Here is a 20,886-nt window from a genome sequence, read left to right as displayed (position 1 = left end):
TTCCTTGCAGCAAAAAAAGAAAGTTAGGCTCCATCTTTTTGATTCATTTCCTAAAGGGAAAGTTAAGTGTACTTTGACTCTTGGTTTTGAATTGGAAGATTGTTATCCCTCTTATGAGAGGGGCGCGCCAGAAAAAGCATCAAATTTAAAATTGAGAATTCTCTAGTTTAGTAGAGCAACACAAATCTAAGTTTAAAACAACTTAGGTAAGTTCAGTTACTGTGTCTGCAAGCCAAGACTATGCTGACAGCCTTTGAAAAGGAGGCCAGATGCTCAGTCCCTGAAGGCATTAAGAGATCTGCTCTTAGCACAAGACTCAGTACCAGCATTACCTCATACCATTTTGTATTAGGTACAGTATAGCTCTCCAGGCTTCATGTTTAGTACCCCCATTTCATTCAGGAGGACTCAGTTATTTTAGTTTCTTTTGACCAGTAAGAAATCACTCTGAAGGACCTCTCCACCTATGAGGTCTGCAGGATCTCAAAAGGGGTCAAGGTAGTGGGTAGTATCTCTTTGAAATGCTTCTTGTACTAGAAGTAGAGCTGGCTGCAAGTGTCAGCAGAAGACATGAATTTCAGGCCACCAGAGCCATGTTAGCAGATTTTTAGCCAGAAAGTGTCACCACAGTACCAGAGTGTTAAAGGCACAGACTATGGTTTAAAGAAGAAGATCTTGGTTTGGCCTCTGCACCAAATTCATTAACTCAGCAGCAACCAGTTGGGAGGTAGCTGCTAGAAGAGCCATTTCCACACTAGGGTACAATATAATAGCTTCTTTATTAGATAGAAGGATGGCAAAGATGATTTAGGTCAGACTAGATCAGTGGAAGTTAACAGAAGTTTGTCCCATACACTGCACAAAGCCTCACATAACCTAGAACATCCTAGTAGTTCAGATTAAAGGGAGGAGCTATAAGAAGTTGCACAAGGATTGTTTCAAGAATTAAGTCTATAGAAGTAAAAGTAAAATAAGCCATGGGGGTGGGAGGGGAAAAAAGGGAGAGAGAGAGAGAGGTAATAGGGCAGGGAGGACAGGTTTAGTTTGCCACCTTCTGCCAACAAGCTGTTGTCCAAGCTAGTTTAATCCTGTCAAAGTACCTACTAGATTCTGACAAACCAAGTTGTACAAGACTGTGTAGCTAAGATCAGTTCTAGAAAGCTGCACCTGGAAGGCTGAATTCAGAGCCAGCATTCTACAGTTTAATGTGCAATTTCAGTTCAAGATGATTTATAGTAAGTGTTGCATTTTCCTACACTAGCCCTCCATACTTAAATTTTAATGGAACTTATAGCAGGAGGCTAGGTGGTTAATTTTAAGTGCTTACTAGAGCAAGCACAACTTGCAGGTGACGTGACAGATGGTTCCTCCCCTACCGTAGGTATTAAAGTTTCTTGAACAACAATTTAAGAACTTGCATCCCATTAGATCTTAACAGCAGTCCTGAAAGGCAGCAATATGTTCTTGTACAAGTAAATGCAGAGCCTTTCGGTTAACCTATGCAGTTTGCACAATGGGAGAGGAAGGAAGGTGAAGGATTGCCACAAATGGTCTCCTGAAACATGGTTGTTTCTTCCATGTTTTTTGGAAAAGCTATGGCAGTTGGATCCAGTTATAGCTTTGCTCAACATGACTGATCCTAAAAAAGTTGAACAGTAAGAGCTGTGGAAAAAGTTTAGAGAATCTCTAAATAGAAGTCATTTTAGATGGGACAGCAGACTAGATGTTTAGTCTACATGCCTAGCCTCATTTCAGGAATTCTGAATCACTGTGGATTGCTCTAGTGATTAAGACTAGCTTCAGAGCAGCACTGTTTTAGGAGGAGAGGTGATTAAAGGCACTGACATTGTGGGAGCAGGCTTGTTGGCTATTCTGTTTTGGGGAAATTCTTAAAGCATTTTATGCTACAGCTGTATCAAACAAAGCCTTTGGGGAGGCTGTTAGCCCGGGGGGTGGAGGAGATGAGAATCTGAGTCAGACAATGTTTCCGGTAGTAGCAGCATGAACGAGTCTTGTTTTGTTAATTTATGATGTGACCCACCACCATGAGCTCTGTGCATGATTACATATCTAATTTAATTGTCAGATACTGAAATGATTTCCAATACCAATCAGTTGACTAGATTTAACAGTGAGATTTTTTTTGTACCTTCCTGTGGAGTTACCCAAAAGATGACCAAGCTTCTCCTAGTTAGACCTAGACATGTCTTATGAACCATCACTTAATATTGAAGTATTAAGTAGTTGACACTGGGGAGGGATAAAAAGAGTTCAGTAACTAGAGATTTTGGATAATTAAAAAAAAAGGCATTATGGCTCAGCATTTGCAACTAAATTCTTAGAATTAGAGACAAGTCTAGACAGCTTTAATTCTCATTTAATAATTTTTGCATATATAGATTGATTAGGTTCAAAGTGTCAGTCTTCATTTAGCTGAAAAATTAAAAAAGTGGTTTGGCAGTGTAATTAAACAGGTTGCTGTAGCAGCACCCTACTATGTTAGAGGTTAGGGTCCTAATGCATTACTTTGTGGGATGATAGCATCCAGTTCATTTACTTTTGAAGAGTACTGCTCCAGAAGACACATGCCCATGCATATGATATGCCTCAACACTGCGACCTGAAAAGAGAAATTAGTTTCAGGAGTCTGACCAGCTCATCAGCAAAGCTGTTTGTTAGACTTCAGGTATGAGCATCATTCCTCAGAGGTCTAAGTTATACTAGATCTGTAGTTAAATACTTGGTTTGCCATACACTGTCAATGTCAGCTTGTTGCATCAAGATTCCATTAGAGTGCAAGACCTGTGCATCACTAGCACACAGGTTAGACTTCTTGATCCACTTACCAAGCCTCTGTTTTCTAGGAATGCATCTCCTTGCACAAAGAAGATCTGAAGCTGGCCGCCTAGCATCACATATCACCACACTGCAGTGGAAGTATATCTACAAGATAATGAGGTCTTGTTGTAAGAAGTGCAGTTGCTATAATGTTTCCTTCATGGATTTGGAGAGTTACACTCCTTGTTTTCATCTTGCCTTCCCCTTACAGAGTCACCGATACCCTCCAGGAAGGTTTGTTAGGGGTAGAGACAGGTTAAGTACTATGTAGGCATTCCAGGCTCATTCCTTAGACTAGCACCTCTAGCCTTTAAGTGCCACTCACCTGTTCTAGTAGTGCATTTCCATCTTGCATGAATGTGAACATTTTCACCTCAAATCTCTTCAGATGAGTGGGAAACTTCACTCTTGCGTCACTGTCCACTTTGTGGAAGATTGTTTGATGGGAGTCCTCTGCATTTTTACAGCTTGGAGAAGCAAGACTAGAGTTAGAGGCCTTAGATTAGCAAGACATGTGTCAACATAGCAATATCAAGCAGATGAGTAAAGATTACTGCTAGCAATGATAGTGGATGTAAAGGATTTCTGCCACAAATATCCAGGTCTGTCCTTGTTCTCAGGTGGAGAGTGCCCATCAGTCTTTGTACAATACAAATACCATGGGTCTCTGTATTGTACATCATTTCTGCTGCAAGTCAAGTCATCATGTAGGAACCCCATTGTCCCTGCTGATGACTTTCAAAAGTCATAGTAACAGTTTTAGTTCAGAGCCAAAAAGTAGGCTTTCCCCTCTAGTTTAGGTTAATACTTGGAGGGAATCAGGGGAGCTGCCATTTCAGATTTTGGTAGGGGGCAACTTTAGAGTTTTCAGGTGCCTACACAGCCCCTTGGGATCAGTTTCTGTGCAGATAGCTTAGGAGCACTATCAATTTAATTCCTGTATTAAGGCATAGGAACATGAATTACAGCCATATTATAAACTTCTATACAGAGTTTAGATTGGAAAGAATACATCAAATATCTCTCCATCCCAAGCCTTGAGGTATCAGTTTTAGAGCCTTAACAGGTATCGGAAACAGCAGGTGGTACTTTGTACCCTACCTTTAGTGTAGAAATAGTTGACTTACTGTTTCAGACACTGTTACTGCCATTGTGCACTCTAATGGAATAAAAAAAATTCATTTTGACATGAGATCATGCATGTTCTTAAGGGGAATTTTGGCCTGTGTTAGTAACTCACTGACATTTGACTCCATTACTGGCAGTAATGGACTGGAACTGCAGGTTTTGTACAATAAGTTTATCTATAACTAAAAATGTAATTTGAAAATAAGCAACCTCCATCTGCAATGTGTAAAGTTGAGGGTTTGATATTGACACTAAGGTGAGTACAAAATTTACATTCTAGAATGTTATTTGATGGTACCACTTTTTAAACACTTGCGTTGTCATTCATAAAATATAGTCAATATGCCAGCCAGGACAGGTTTGGTATTTTAGAATTCACTACCTCAAAGAATTAAGTTTAAGCATAAGAGAAATAAAGTTATTCAGGCCACTCAAAATACCCTGTAATCCTTAGTTAACTTTGAAAGGATAAGTTATAGAAAGTAGGTGCATTGCACATTGACAGGAGAAAGGGGAGAAGTACCACCACAAGTATGCTGGGGCAGTGTCAGTACTTTGAGACCAAGTGAGTACTCAGGAGCTTGAATGCTTATTTAGTACAGCAGCAGCCACAGCTCCCACTCCTGAGTGGGATGCTCCTTATCCTCTCACTCCAACTCAGACTGTGCAGCAAAACTGAAGGCAGGCTCCTAGTTTAAGTAGTGTAGCCAGTGGCAGCACTGTGGGGGGGGGGAGCAGAGAGGTTAGAGCAGTACAGCTGCAGACTGCAGCAGGGAGAAGAGGAAGAGGAGTATGAGACTCAGGGGAGGAAGGGGATTATTTGTTACCTGTCTGTAATGATAGACCACTGTGGGCTGCTGTCTCTGGCCTGGGAAGTAGTAGCCCAACAGTCTTCTAGATACAGTTCTAGCTGTGGATCTTCAGAATGGAGCAGCTCCACTTCAAAATACAGTGCCTCTTTTAAGTATTTTACCACAGGATACTCTATTTCCACATAGGAGTCTGAATAAGACTGATCTAGAAGAAGTGATATTAAGACTAAGTCTTCTTGATATATTAGAGGAGCCCTTCTTCCAGGGCCATGGTTTGTCCCCCTACCCAAGTCCTCACCCACCCAATCTCATTTTGCTACAGCAGCAGTTTAAGGATGAGCACATGGGTATGAAGGGACAATCTTTGGTGAATAGGAAATGAAGTGATCAGGGCAAAGGAGGGGGATTTGCTGATCAGACCCCTCCCTGGATCTACACAAAGAGTGTGCTGCCTTTATACTGGGGAAAGGGGGGGGGGAGGGAGGGGTCACCTGGCTTGTTTACAGAAACACTTTGGAGCAAGGACTAAGTGCCATCCTTGATTAAAAAAAAAGTGGCATGGCCAGAGTTATAGTTCATATTTATCTTCCCTTGCCCACTTGTGTTTCCATCCTTACAAAGGATGATTAACTTATTTGGGGTTGGTTGTGACTTCACATTTGTCAATACCATCCCTTAGTACCAAGTCCTAATGATGTAGGATGTTAAGGTGCAGAGACTTCCTTCCAGAAGCATCTACATTTCTAGAGACAGAGGGAGGGTGCCTATGCACTTACTAGAAATTGAGGGTGTGATAGGTGGAATTGTGCCACCACTACAATCAGTGACAATAGTGGTGCAAATTGCATCCTAGGGTCAATCTCTTCCCACTACTCCCATAGCCACCCTCTCCACCCCCTTAGAAAAGCCAGCTCTTAGGCTGCTTAGAATGGCCATCCTTACCTTTGAACAGCCTCAAGGTTAGAGCAAGAGAGCCAAACCCTGGCTCAACACTTGGTGCTGGGTTGTTTCTGGAGCTGTACTGGACAATGATGGTCTCATTTATTATATATTGACATGCACACTTCAGTCTGAGTGTAAGAAGTAGAGTTTAGAGACTTATAATCTTTGTTTAAGAAACAACCCTTCCCCTTCTATCTGTACAGCAGTACTTACTGGTATATTGGTGTGATACTGCCAGGTCTGAAGTAGGAGACCTCATTTTCATAGGTCATAATGGTGTCCTCAAACTGAAAGAACCAGGTATTTAGCTGGAGACTATTAACACCAAAAGCAAGTTTTAGGTTGCTAGGAGGTACCCAAGTGCTGCAACAGCTATTTTAGTTACACATTAGCTATGGAGGCAAAAGTGAATAATTACCTGCACTCAGCCAAGACCTAGTATTAGAACAATGTCCTTTTCTTCAACCCCCAGAGAGATTATTGGTCAGTGTGCACATTTATCCTGTTTGACTACTGGCAACACTAAAACCAGTAAGTCCAGGGTGTCATGCTGTGCAATGACAGGGTGTCCTGTGCCCAATGAAAGCAGTAACTGAACTACCATATTCTGTATGAAGCATGTTGCATTAAAAGTTGCCTGATGTTCCTCAAGTAATTGAGCTACATTACCCAGTAATCCATCCAAACCTTACTCTTATGTAATTTATAGATGGTCATCTTTGGTGCAGGAAGCAGCCTGTGTTTCTCCAATGGATCCCTTCCATTAATCCTGCTTCTGCCATTGGACCACTACTACAATAGAAGTGGTAGCAACACCGGCCTCTGAAAGACCGACACACATGTTTTGTTGGTCAGATGGTGTCAAATTTGATATCATGAGTTTAGGATGGCTGCACCATCAGCTCAGGATTAAAGACTGAATGGCTTGTCAACTACAAAACCAGTTTCTCCTCTTAGTTTTCACACCTCCTCAGCTGCTAGAACAGGGCCTCATCCTCCCTGATTGAGCTAACCTTGTTATCTCTAGCTTGCTTCTTGCTTATATATACACCTGCCCCTGGAAATTTCCACTACATGCATCTGACTAAGTGAATATTCAGCCATGAAAGCTCATGCTCCAAAATGTCTGTTAGTCTGTAAGGTGCCACAAGATTCCTTGCTGCTTTTACAGATTCAGACTAACATGGCAACTCCCCCCCCCTTCAATACTTGACATCATATCAAAACTTTTGTAACTAGGTACAACGTAGCCTTCAGTGTTAGCCAGAAGGCTTCAAAGTGTTGAGGAGGCACCTGATGAGCCAGAGAATGTAGTAGGTGGGACAGGTCAAGATCATAGTTAGGACCACCTAAAGAAGGTACTACTGGTTCTGGAAAGTCAGCTATTAACATCTCATGGGTATGTTCTGCAAAACAAGCTCTGACTCTTTCCATCTGTACCTGGTTGCCTCAGATGTCATGTCAGCGTGGTTTTTACCTTTCTACTTGTTCCACAGGTGTTCACATTGAATATGAACGTGGCACTCTTCTCAGTCACTGTAACAGGCCTGCATTGTTTGTCTCTCAAGACAAACAAGCTGGTATCCAGATCGGCGATTCCTGCTAGCTTTAGTGCAGTGATAACCATTGTTCCATTTGGCAGGCAGTCTGAAGACAAGCAGACATCCATTGTATGTGTTCATTCAGCATACTTTCCTACCCCCACACCCAAATACTGCAGAGAGCCAGCATTACCAGTCTAGCTCATTTTGGTCAATCATTCCATATAGGGTGGCAATAAAAGTTTACCTATTAGTTCTTTAGGTGAAAATCTGCAAGAGATTGAGAAGTCTATCATGTCAGCATGAGTGTAATCCTTCATTGTTAAATGGAGTGAAGCTGTTAGTCCAGAGGAATGAATCTCCTAGGAGAGATCACAAGTTAATTGCTGATCAATAGGAGTTAACAAGTGAGCTTTAAACTGACCTGGCATGGCAATTAAAAAGCCAAAAAGGTGAAATCTTGGCCTGGTTGTCACGGATGCATTCAGTGAGACCAGGGTTTTATCCTTTGGCATGAGTCATGTGACTTCTCCAGATGAAGCATTTGTCCCCTGCCCCCACATTTCAAGCTCTGCAGTGCATTGGAGGCCATGGACCAGCTTAACCCACCTGGTCAAGCCTAGTGGTTGATACTCTATCAATTAAAATATAGACAGGTTTGTAGGAGAGACTTGGTCAGGTCAGACAAGACAATAAGGGAGAAGCTACCTAGTCATTCTGTGTAGTTTTGAAGTTTCTCAAGTAGTGTTTGACTGTTTGCCACTTCTGCAGCTAAAGCTTTCTAGTGCCACCTCTGAGCTCTTCGTAAGGGTTCATGTTGCACCAAGTTTATAATCAGCAGTACTCCACTAAACAATGCCAAATGTCATTAACCTTGCTAGAGTGAAGTTGGAGGGAGCAGGGGGAAGAAAATCTAATCTTTGGTTAGGAGTGCAAGGTGTAGCACAAGTGTCCCACAGGCATTTATTTATTCTGGCATGAGAAGTTCCACCAGCTGTGGTAAGTTGCTACAGTAACTCAAGATTTGTTCCATTTCTGATTCAGCTGCCATATTAGGTTGGCATTTCACAATAATGGCAAGTTTAAAGCCCAACATATTGAGCTAGATGCAGAGAATTTTAGGCACCCAAGTCTGAGTGCTAAAAAAAAAAAAAAAAAAAAAAAAAAAAAGGAGTTGGCTAACGAGTTTTCAAAGATAATGGGTCTGCAATCATATGGCAAATTGGGAAGTCCTGGATGACTGGGAAAATGCTTATGTAGTGCCCATCTTTAAAAAAGGAAGGAGGATCTGGGGAACTACAGGCCACTCAGCCTCATTTCAGTCATGGGGAGGGGAGGAAAAATCATGATCAGGCCCTCAAAAAAATTGATTGAGGAGAGCAGAGTTATCAGAAACAGTCAGCATGGATTCACCAAGGGCAAATTGTGCCTTACTAACCTAAGTTGCCTTCTATGAGGTGGTAACTGGCTCTGGATGAGGGGAAAGCAGTGACTGTGTTATTCCTTGACTTCAAAGCTTTCAATACACAGTCTCCCATAGTATTTAACAGCAAGTTAAAGCATGGGCTGGATGAATGGATTACCTGAAAGGGGGTTACAAAGAGGATGGATCTAGACTGTCATGTGCTACCACTGAGAACAGAACAAGGAGTAGACTATTAGGAAAAACACCACCCAACCTAAACATATTTCACTAGGAGGGTAGTGAAGCACTGGAATAGGTTACCTAGTGAGGTGGTGGAATCTCCTCTTAGAAGTTTAAGGTCAGGCTTAAAGCCCTGGCTGCGAGGATTTAGTTGGAGGATTGGTCTTGCTCTTACCCTGACCAGGGAGCTGGACTAGACCTCCTGGAGGTCCCTTCCAACCCTGATATTCTAAGTCCAAAAATTTAGACCTTCAAAGCCTCCTGTTCAATTGGTGCTTAACCCTGTAGGCATCTAAATTTCTGCCCATGTACTAGCAGCAAGCTGCTTAAATCCTAATGCTTAGCTACTTGGCACTTATTTCAGTTATGATGGAAGTTTTGGCATGAACTATGTTTCCCTTTCTGTCTTATCTGCAGGGACCAATCCAATAGACCTACTTAAAAGCAGGAGTAGCTGATTGGACCCTTCAGGCAGCTGGAAGGAAGGTGTAGTACCACCTTGTGGTAAAATAATGGGGGCGGGAAAGATATCCAGGTTCAAATTCCTACTCTGGAGCAGGAACTTTTGACCAGCATCTCACACCCTGGGCTCCTGAGGACTTTTGTTTCCAGTACTTCCCAGACTGTGGCTCTCAACCTTTCCAAACAGACTCCTGAGATAGATTTGTCTCATCTACCCTCAAGTTTCACTTTAAGTACTTGCTTACCCAAACCCCTGCCCCCCCCCCACACACACACGTTGCAGTACACTTAGTAAATTAAATTACTTGGTCATTTTTACTACACTGTAAGTCAGTTGGAATAGGTAGTGCTTATATTCAGGGTACAGTATATTAAAAAGTGTAAAACAAGTCATGGTCTAGGAAATGGTTTTGTACTGACTTCATGAGGGCTTTATGTAGCCTGTTGTAAAACTAGGCATCTAGAGGAATGCATGAACCCCTGGAAGACCTGTGTACCCCTGAGCCAAGAGACTTTAGCCCAACATTGGAATGCTGAGCTTAAGTCCTTTGAGGAGACTACCCCTACATTGCTTGCTGGAAGCGTTTCCCCCTCCTTCCTACTGAAAGATTCTGGAATTCTAGCTCTCCTCCCACCAGTTAGAGGGCTGGACACCATGCACATTTATCATTACCTCATATAGTACATGAGGTGCATAGAGAGGAACACAAATTGTTAAGTGGGTGCCATTGTCATCCAGTCCATAGCTGTGCTTCTGAGCAGCATCTGGTGATAGGCTCAGGTTTGAAATGAAGGGCTGCCAGTTTTGATCCACATTGCCACGAACGACTGTTAGATAGAGGTTTTCATCATCACAGAATCCTCTTGCACTAGGCAACACTGTAACAGAGAGGTGATCATACTAGTATTCCATGCACAAGGGAACTCTATTGACTTTGTCTTATGGTGCAACTCAGATTAACAGTCACAGCCTCCCCTTGTTACCTGCATCCTTGACAGGATAGATTATTATGACTGGAACAGTGAAGGTCTCATGTGCTGGCTGTACTATGAATCCAAGTGTAACATTCAGCGTATAGAGTCTAGTGTCCTCTGTTAAGTACTGGGAGGGGAGGGAGGGAGAGAGAGACACAGCAGCAAGTCACATTTAGAAACTCCAAGCAATAGAGTGTAACAACCTGTGCATTAGGTACTAAAACAGATACCTCTTTCTTAATGCTAGGCACATCAAATGGTGTTTCCATTACATAGCCTTTGCTTCCATTAGGGTATCTAGTCTCATAGACTTTGTATCCATGCTGAAGGGCTTCAGGAACAGTTACAGTTGTATCATCTATGGTCAAGTTCACCAATTCCACATCTGGGAGGAATGTTCCCACAGTCACATTGACCAACCTAATGCTGGAGTTGGTATCTAGGAAGAAGTGGTGTGGCATTAGGTCTTTGCTAAAAAATGATGTGCGAGCTTAGAGTTCATTCAGTTACTTACTGTTTGTTATGGTGGGCGGTACAAGTTTAAATGGAGTTTCTATTTTCTTGATGATGGTATGCTTGGTCACTCCCCACCTGTTGTCTTCCCACTGATGTTCCAGAAACATATTAATGTAGTATTTTGTCCCATGCTGTCCCTCACTCACATGGGTCTGAAAGATCAAGTTGTAGGTTCAGTATATTATGTTAATACCCAGACAGTTGAGAGTTGCCTGCAATAGGTAGTTTCTGGAGCACTAAAGGTGAACTGACAAAAGCCATTTACTTGTGCCAACAGGAGCAAACTAAGTTGCAGTTGCATTATCCTGCTATTCTGGGAAGTTCTGTACAGGAGCAGAAATCACAAGGAGGCAGGTGCTTCTCAGCTCCAAACTGCTTAATCCATATTCCTGTCCTCTCCCCTGCCAGCTTTGCTCTTCCAAGTTTAGTCCCCTCAGATCAGAGACCTTCTCCACAAGTGAGGAGGGAAGTGTCTCTCAAAGGTCATTAAGTGACAAATGGAGAACCTTATGGGTTCAACCCTCATTGATATGAGACAGCCATGGCCAATTGGAAGAGCTAATCTTATCAGGTGCAGTACTGAGAGCTCCCTGGTCAGTGTTCTTATGTGGAGAATTGAAAAGTGGGGGCATAAACACCCCCTCCCCTAAAATCCCCTTTGCCACTCACATTGGCTTTATGTAGCTGAATGGGGAATCCTCCCTACCAGTTGTTAGCCTTCTGCTTGTAGCTCAGACCTGACAGGCATCCACTAACCTTGTAATAACCACCTTCTGCACCTATGGGCATCTGGATGGTAATTTCATCTGTATTGTTTGATAGCACATATTTCCTGGAAGCAATTTCTCTGGCAGAAAGTTTGTGTAGATTCACACCAATTTCAACAAGGAGATCATTGAAGCTAGTTGACCCAGCAGAGAGAGTTTGGAGGCTTTTTGGAATGGTCCATACAATTGTGTCATCTGTATAATCCATCCCATCTTAATTTAGAAAGAATATTAGGCACATCCATTATTATCAAGAGCAGTACTTCGGGAGTTAGCAACTAGGCATGTCTCATCACATCAAGATACTTGAGTGTTTAGCATTAGATTTAAAGAGATACTAAGTCTCACCTACAGGGCAGGCCACAGCAGTATCTACCATCAAGATCATCCATCGTTGCTTGTAGAATGTACTTGCTCTCACTGCAGAGAATGTCACTCCTCGAACCTGCAAGAGTAGATGCTGTTAGAGCTGTGCAGAGACTGAGCACACAGATGGTAAAGGAGTGCACCAACCTTGACTAGCTGTGCTTCTGGAGCATTGTATGGAGCTCTCAGCAAAATCCTAGTGTCCGTTGTATTGAGTCCATAGCCAGCATCCTGAGCATCACTCGCTAACAGAGCCTTCCTTCCAGTGGGCAGGTGAAATACTACTTGCCAAATAGACACTGCCCCAGCTGTTGCCTGAGGGAGACAAACAGCTCAAAAGTTGTCATGTGTTTTTTTCCCCCCTCACTCACAGTTCACTTGGAGTGAAATTGAGACTTCATCTGAGTGCCTTTGTATTCCCCTCCTCAGCATCAAAAAGCTGATCTTGCGGTCCTGGAAAGACAGTACACCCTCTGCTAGGGTGCCTATAAACCTAGTGTTGTAGCTGTGTCAATCCTAGGATTAAGAGAGAAGGTGGATGAGATAATGTCTTATTGGACCAAGCTTCAGAAATTGATCCAATAAAGATTCTCACCCATCCGGTCTCTATAAAAACCCAACAGTTAAGCAGTTGTTTCTTCTGTGGTTCACTAACTTGTTTTTCAAACTGGCCAGCTCATGGTTTCCTTGTGCTCCCTATCCACCAGTTATATAATCTACTCATGGATTATAATTTTGGATTATAGGTGGTCTTTATTAGGAGCTGGTATGATGGTGCACTGACCTCAAGATGCTACTGAGGTAGTGATACCAGCCATCTCATTTGAGAGGCTATTCCTATCTTTCCTTCCCTTGTCCTGTTGCTCTACATCTGTTACCAGGAAGCTGGGATATGTCTCCCTATCTGTATCCTTCAGTCCAGGAGTTCTGTTCTCTTCCTATAGTTTTTTGGAGGCTGAATCCTCAGCGCATTCTTTCAATATATTGCTGGAATAGTTGTAAATAGAAAGAGACATTGAGCCAGGAGTAACAATGCTAGCATCTAAGCTTACCTCTGGAAAGGCTAGAGCCCAGTCCTCAGGTTCATCTTGGAGCAAGTCTGTTATCTGTGGAACATTCCTCCTGACAGACACCTTGCAAAGGAACATCCATCATTAGTGACACCAAGTTCTAGTCTCCTGATCCCACTATGTTAGTAACATTAGTTAGTGGACATTCCCCTGGCTGGGAGTAATTTAGGGGTCTGAAGTTTGTTGCTTGACCTACCAAACAGTTTATTAAAGGCTGATTGACAGAGGCTGTTTGGCTTCTCTGCATTCCACCATTTGATTGTACCCTTTTCATTTTAGTCTATCCAGTGCACCTACTTCTCAGGTTTCACATTTCCAGTTAGGAAGTTGTTCTCTTGACAAAGAGTAGAGCAGTTTAAGGATGGACTCCCATACTTTGAGTTCTTCTCCTGGATACTCATTTGATCCACTATTTGGCTTTAACCTATTTTTTGACATTAAAACGTTGACAAAGTGCAACATTTGATTGCTTAACTTCCTAGAAAGTGTTATTTAGGCAATACTCATTAATTTATTGGATTAAAAGAGTCTTATTTTCAGGTGGTCCCTGGACTATTTGAATCCTATTCCACATGCAGTGTATTCTGCTTATAAGTCTTTAGTTACCAAGTGTTTGGGATCCCATCCTATCTAGAGGGCTTCTTTACAAGTTCCCCCCTTCCCCATGGAAGATCAATGCTTGGGATCTTACCTCCATGTAGTTAGTTTCACATACTAACTCTCTTGGATGCCATGGACTGTAAGGGCAACTCACAGTCTTCAAGTGAGTTAGAGCATTTTTCATATCAGGATTAGTAGCTGCTTGGATTTGCACAGTTACTGTGTACACATCACTCTGCAGAGACACAGCAACAGCTCTTACAAGATACTGATTAGTGCGCCCAAACAGGTCTCCCTCTTATTTGCTCATCCCTAACTAGTGATGCAAATACTGCCCCATAATGAAGTGTTTAAGCATTACAACCAAGTCATCTGTGTCGAGAGAGACTAGATGAGTGCAGCACTTGAAAGTTATTTTCCATGTCTCCCCAATACAAGTCTAAAATATTTGAGAGAGGATTCAAAGTCCTTGCCCCTTTCCAATAGGAACTCTGTTATAAAAACAAGTGCCTGAAGTTGCAGAGGGAGAGGTCCTAGTTAGATGATGAATTACATAGCTAGTCAGATATCAGGTTGCAGAGAAAGATGGATATCTGCCCTGCTAGCAGCAGATATCCATCTGTTCATCTATTGGAGGGGTAATGTTTCTTCTGTGGCAATTAGATGGTCTTCATTCTTATGTTAGCACATTAGAATGAGTTTTGTTGTAGACACTGATGTTTCTACCACAAAATACCCAGATGCCTGGGAAAGACCTCTGGGGATGCTAGGCAGTGTTCTCTAAGTGGCACTAGTTAGTAGACATGCAACATATTGCTACATTACAGTCTTTGCACAACTCATCTGAAGTCATAACTTCTATGTTAAGGACAGATTTTATAACTAAAGTACAAGAGTAGGGCATGTTAGATACAGTAGGCTTACCTCAATATGAGTGTAGCAGCTTATAATGGAAGCACGGAATTCAATGTTACCCCAATAATTATACTCTATTGTATAGCCACACTGTGCTGCCAGGGTCTCATCAATCTCCTGGGCTGTGCCAAACTGGTCTGTGAAAAGGTATTGGAATATAGCTGTCAGACCTTCAAGCTACACTCAAGGTCAGCGAGTGTTTTCTTGGACATTAGCATGCAGAGTTATCAGTTCATCTCAGAGAGTCATTCCAAGGTTATACTGTACAATAATCCCTTTTGTAGACTTTTACAATGACCATTGCTTTGGTGTCACACTTTGAAGACCATTAACTGTAGCCGATTACCATCATAATCAGACCCACATTCCCCTTTAATATCTGTAGCACTGAATCACAAACTATAAGATTAGTGCCTTAACTTCTTCTTGCCCTCCCCTCCCCCCACAGCCCCAGTCAGCTGTTATGCTGGCTGTGACCCAAGGTCAGCTGTCAGCAACTTGCTAGGCTACCATGGGCCTGAGTTAGGTACATGGTGGCTTCCATCTTCCTGTAGTCCAATTCATGCATTACCAGAAAACCTAGGATCTATTTGATCATTTGACCACTAGGCTAACCAAGGCAGAGTTTAGTTCTTGGTGTTTACCTAGAACATCAATATCCTATTTCATACTATAGTTGTTCTAAAATTGTGATCTTAATAAACCCACATTTGGAGATTTAGTAGAAAGAGTAGGTACAGTTACCATGACATCTGTGGATAAAAAGGTACAAATGGATGATTTCCCCACAAAAGTCACTGATCAGATTAGCTAGACTTAACAAAATGTTCTCTTTTGCTTCTCATTAGAAGTTACTTTAAATACTGTTGTGGTCTACACTGGGTCTCCCATTGTAAAGATACCAGGAGTGTTGTATAGGAGTATTACAGACTTGATGCCCCAATGCATGATAGCCTAGAGTTTAAGTATTTATAAATGGGACATGCAGCTTTGAAAATGCTTATTACTCTTAACAGCCTCTTATTCCTCCCACTTTCCCCAGTCTTTCCTTGAGACCCATGCTCTGCTTACCAACAACAGCGAAGATCAGATATTTGTCCTCAAAGTACTCTGCATTCAGTGCAACCCGCAAGAGGCTCCCCAGGCACTCTGAGCTCAGGGAGCCTGTAGAGATATGTTAAGACAAATAATTAGTAACTATCACCATAGGAGTCACTTGGATGCAAGATGACCAGTTCTTGATGAGTAGACTACTACTGAAATGCTGCCACTTCTGGGGTCAAACAGCAGCTCTATCAGTACATGGTTAAGGATATAGCCACCTGTAGTTTCACCAGGTTAGATAAACCCATGTGAGTTTTCTCAAGGGTCTGAGACCAACTGGTAAATGGATCCCATGGGTTCACCAGAAAGGGTCATGTAATATCTTTAGTGACCAGTGCGACACTTTCAGTAATCACTGCAAGAAGTGTACAAACACTAAAAATTATGTTCAAGTCTGCAGTTAGAAGCAGGTCACTCAAAAGTAGCATATCTTGAGTGAAACTTCTTTAGATAGTGATGGGATATACAACGGTCCACCATGGAGATAATCTCTATTTGGATTAGAATGCTAATGAAGTCTCTGCCAGAATTTAACATGAACAGCAGGGGAAGGGAAACTTATTTTGAGATTATTGTGTCTGTTCTAGCATATTTGAGATTGTAGAAAGAATATTGTCATCTTCACCTAGGAACAAACAATGATTTGCTTCATTAAAGATCTCAGCCAGGCTTAGTCAGCAACCAGGACCAGATCCAGACACCAGCCCCAGAAGCAGGTGCTTGGGGCAGCCAACAGAAAGGGGTGGCATGTCCAGGTCTTTGGCAGTGGGTCCCTCGGTCCCTCTTGGAGGGAAGGACCAGCTGCTGAATTGCTGCCAAAGAATGAAGTAGTGCAGTAGAGCTGCTGATCATGGCTTTTTTTGGGAGATGGGGGAGGGAAGGAGGGCAGGCCACTTGAAACCAGGGCCACTTGAGACCAGGGCCAGCTTTAGGCAAATTCCCAGGAACCAAGCCCCACACTTTAGGCACTTGGTCTTTTTTAAAAGACATTCACCCAGCACCTGTGTGTGGGGGAGGGGGGCAGAGATCCAGGTCTTCAGCAGCGAGGAGTCCTTCAGAACACCTAGAGTGGGAACCCCCCACCCCAAAGTGCTACCAAAGCCCAGACCACTGCCAGGTATTTGAATTGGGCCCCACAGTTCATAAAGCCAGCCCTGTCTGAGGTGGCAAAAAAAAAAAAGCTGGAACCAGTCCTGTCACCTACACTAGACTAGGTGTGTGAGAACTTGAGTACTTGTGGCACCTTTAGACTAACAAATTTTCAGCATAAGCTTTCATGGGCTACAGCTCACTTCGTTTGGATGCATAGCTCCAAAGTAGTGAGCTGTAGCCCATGAAAGCTTATGCTGAAAATTTGTTAGTCTAAAGGTGTCACAAGTACTCAAGTTCTTTTTGTGGATACAGATTAATACAGCTGCTACTCTGAAACCTGTGTGAGAACTTGTCAGTTAAGTTCAGGTGCAAGAATGTTTTTATATTTAACCATGCAAAGTCATAATATTTGACTCTACTCTTAGATTTCTTTTTTTAAAAATAGCTGAGCTCAAGTGCTGTGCATAGTACAGGAGCAGTGATCTAGAGTAAGACTGGTAAACTGCTTTTGTGAATAGAGGATCTGGGATTTCTGGGGGAGCGGGTATTCAGTAATGAGGGGCTCAATACCACAGGGGACATTTTGAAGTGACTTGGGACTGGGGTGATCTATTATCAGCCTGCAAATTAGTAACAATCCTAGCTTGAGAAAAGTAACAATCCTAGCTTGAGAAAATTAAACAACAACAAAAAAAACAAACCACCACACAACTAACAGTTTGAGAACAGAAGGCTCTCAGTTGCTGCCTTGAGCTGAATATCTAATGTACGGAGTCACTGCTCTCCAGGAGGAGTTTTAGAAGCAAACCAATTGTAAGTTAGAGTCTGTGGGACTGAGTCCTTTCATGGGAATCACTTTACATACACAGGTTTCAGAGTGGTTGCTATGTTAGTCTGTATCAGCAAGTGATGAGTCCTTGTGGCATCTTAGACTAACAAATTTATTTGGGCATAAGCTTTTGTGGGCTAAAGCCCATTTCAGATGCATGAAGTGGGGAACAAAAAACAAAACAAAATACAGAAGCAGATATAAATACATGAAAGGATGGGGGTTGCTTTACCAAGTGTAAGGTCAGACTAATGAGAAATCAGTTAACAGAAAAGTAACTTTTGAAGTGGCAAGAGAGTGGCCCATTACAGACATTTGACAAGGAGGTGGGAGTAACAGTAGGGAGAAGTTAATTCCCCAAAAGTCAGGGACTATTCATATGCAGAGCTACAGGAATAAGTGTTTCTAAGGCAGAGGCATTAGAAGGGTCTTGTCTGAGTGGTCTTACCACTTGTCAGAAAGACACAGGGAATTGTGATGCTAGAGAGAGAGAATATATATGACTACACTCTAGTAATGCAGGTACTTGGGTTATAAGATTCTTAACTTCTCCAAGTGAAGCTGTTTCACTTTAGATAAAGTCACTTGAGTAGGCGACTTTATCTAAAGTGAAACAGCTTCACTTGGAGAAGTTGAGGAAGCCCCACATGAGATTCTTATAACCCAATTGTTAGAGTACTTAAGAGGTGGAGACCCTGTTTGAGTCCTCTCACCCACTCACCTCAATGCAGGGGGGGGCATACAGGGCCAAGGGAGAAGACCCAGGCTCAATTCCCATGTTCAAGACTCTAATGAGGGAGGCACCATTTCTAAGGTTAAAGGGAGTCTGATCCATTAGGAATGCTCAGAGCAGGACTACTGCTTTGACCCCACAGCAAAAGATACTTGGGAAGGGTATTTTGAGGATCATGCTAGAGATGCAATCCCCAGCTTGAGAAAACACTGGATCAGAGAGGCTAGGTACTTACAGCATCTAACTTCTCACATTGCTGCAACTACATTGTTTAGTGCTGTAGTTTGATCAGAGCTAGTACAAGTATGTCTTGAGCTGGGCCTCACAGACCTCTAGGTGTAGCCGTATCCTTAGAAGAGTTATTTGGGATGTGCACTTCTCGAGTGTACATGTGTATGTGACAGTATTAAGTACTCTAATCGCAAAGCATAAGTTCACAGTTAGAGCGCAAGAGTCTCCTGTCTCAGTAGGCAACAAGTAGAACCACCACACACCTGGCCAGTACTTATGGCAGCCACATGCCTTCCCTAGCACTACACTGGAGCAGATCACCACTTATTGGAAAGCTACAGAGCAGGATGAAACTTATTTGCCTGCATTTCAAGACAGTTCACAAAATTATTTACCTGGCCTGTCTTGGGTCCATATTTCAGAGGCTAACACACCTATTAGGAACAACCTGCAAGAGAAAGAAGTATGTGCAGATACACAATTGTCTTGGTAGCAGTTTCTTTAGTTGGAAGAAGTTCCATTTCAGCATTGCTTAATTCTAATTAAATCTTTTATAGAGGTGTGATTATATAGCTAGACCTTGAAAGTCCAAGTCTCCTCCTTAGGGGCATACAGGCTCATTCTCCTTTACTTTTAAGAATTTGGGAGACAGTTATGAGACTACCACAGCCTGCACTCCAGAGGGAGAATCATAATCCACAGAAACACCACAAACACTCACCTCAACACAAGGTTTGGCACCATTGCCCTTTAGAGCAGCTACCAGCTGTAGCCTCTTTTCTCCTGTAATGACAAGCAGACCAAAAGTTTGAGAATCCTGAGCTAGCCTATAGTGTTAAACCCCCAAACTGTGTTTTCAAGGCTTTGGATTCACAATAGAAAGAAAACCCAAGACTCCATTTTTATGCTCATGCAAATCATTTGCAGCTGCTTCCCCAATCATATACCTATAATTCAATTCACCTAGTAATTCACTTTAATTAATTATATTATTTTCTGTATTCCTTCAGAGGTGATTTTTGCCAGTTCCTGAGTAATGCTGATGAGGCTGTTAGAGACAATGAGATAATTAGTAAACTCCAAAGAGAGGTGGTTTGAAGACCACTAGCCTTGAGTTACTTTCCTCCAAGTGTATCTCCTAGTTAGAGCTGGCAATTTCAAAACATTAGGAAAAAAATTAGTTTGAGTCAAACAGAATCAGAAAATTTTGAAGAATTTTCAGTGAATCAACAATGCCTGTTTTGAGTCAGATGAAACTAAAGTCTCATATCAGAGGTATGTGCTTTAACTGCTGGTCTATAGGATATTCTGGCATGGAGGTGTGTGAGGGGCTCCCAGAATCTCTCCTGCTGAAGCTGTTCTACTTTGTATAAATACTTGACTAGTCTGTGGCCAGACAAGTGAGAATGACTGTATAGTGTAGTGGTTAGACTATTCACTTAGCAGGTGAATGCCAATGAGTTCCTGAGCCAATGAGTATTTCATCACTTGTACAAAGTGAAACAGCTTCAACAGGAGAGAATGAAAATGTCCTGTTGTGGGAGATTTCATTGCTCAGTGGTTTGGGGCATTGTCTTATGAAGTTGGAGACCTATGTTCAAATCCTTTCCCCCAGAAGGGAGAATAAAATCGGTCTCTTCCAGATGAGTGCCTTAGCCTAAAAATTATAAAGAGGGTACTATTACCTTCTCCTGTTTTGTGAATGGCATCCAGGTCAAATATGTAAATAGTTCCAGGTAGACTGAAATTTAATTTTTTTTGGCAAATAAACTATTCATGCAAAAAAATTCACCCAGTTCTGCTCCTAGTATTTGCAAGATCTGAATTTCTATTAACACCCTCCTTACTTTATCTGCTTTCTATTTTGTGAATTAGGTCTGTATTACCTTTGAATGTACTGAGAACAACATGACATTACAATTTGCAGGAAAAAAAAGTATAGAAGCTGAAAACAGCTCATAAAGGCTGCAGTTAACTTTGTTTATTTTAAATCAGGATTTTAAAAATATTTCCCTTTCAAAAAAGTTGTTTTTGGGAGGTGGGTGGGGAGGGGAGAGAGGTTCAGGTTTAGACACTTTTGCCAAACAATTTTAAGCCTACCCTAATTGCTATAGAGACAGTGGCCTATATTTTCAAAGGGTTTGTACAAAAAGCAGGATCTGTCAGCTCACACAGTCTGAGATATTACTGAGTTCACAATGACCCCTGACTACTTTTGTTACGCAGTCACGGTGCTATCAGGATCAAACTCATTATTTAGCAAAGCACTCTGGAGTAGCTAAAGAGCGAAAGACACTATAAAATTCAAGTCAATAACAAT

General features: G+C 42.1%; 1 protein-coding gene across 1 annotated transcript; it reads right to left on the bottom strand.

Moving 5' to 3' along the window:
- Window positions 1–2,506: 2,506 nt before the first annotated feature.
- LOC115647686 (zona pellucida sperm-binding protein 2-like) lies at window positions 2,507–19,310 on the bottom strand. Its single transcript, XM_030554377.1, has 21 exons — window positions 19,288–19,310; window positions 18,962–19,014; window positions 15,649–15,741; window positions 14,587–14,714; window positions 13,754–13,897; window positions 13,045–13,125; window positions 12,140–12,307; window positions 11,975–12,071; window positions 11,616–11,839; window positions 10,858–11,011; window positions 10,574–10,782; window positions 10,353–10,470; window positions 10,042–10,247; window positions 7,509–7,623; window positions 7,198–7,367; window positions 5,934–6,007; window positions 5,721–5,848; window positions 4,794–4,983; window positions 3,164–3,305; window positions 2,755–2,943; window positions 2,507–2,620 (listed from the first exon to the last, which is right to left on the bottom strand). The coding sequence occupies exons 1-21, from the start codon at window positions 19,308–19,310 to the stop codon at window positions 2,507–2,509; spliced, it is 2,820 nt and encodes a 939-aa protein (XP_030410237.1).
- Window positions 19,311–20,886: the final 1,576 nt, after the last annotated feature.

Source organism: Gopherus evgoodei, chromosome 3, assembly GCF_007399415.2.
Source record: "Gopherus evgoodei ecotype Sinaloan lineage chromosome 3, rGopEvg1_v1.p, whole genome shotgun sequence".
NCBI classification, from domain to species: domain Eukaryota; kingdom Metazoa; phylum Chordata; order Testudines; family Testudinidae; genus Gopherus; species Gopherus evgoodei.
This window is presented reverse-complemented; position numbering and strand designations above follow the sequence as displayed.

Excerpts from the sequence above, each read along its gene's own strand:
- LOC115647686 (XM_030554377.1), bottom strand. The coding sequence starts at position 19,310 with ATGGTGCCAAACCTTGTGTTGAG. Across the intron at positions 11,012-11,615 it reads CAGAAGGTGGTTATTACAAG|ACCCATGTGAGTGAGGGACA; the intron begins GTTAGTGGATGC and ends TTGATCTTTCAG. Across the intron at positions 2,944-3,163 it reads GAAATGCACTACTAGAACAG|ATATACTTCCACTGCAGTGT; the intron begins GTGAGTGGCACT and ends ATTATCTTGTAG.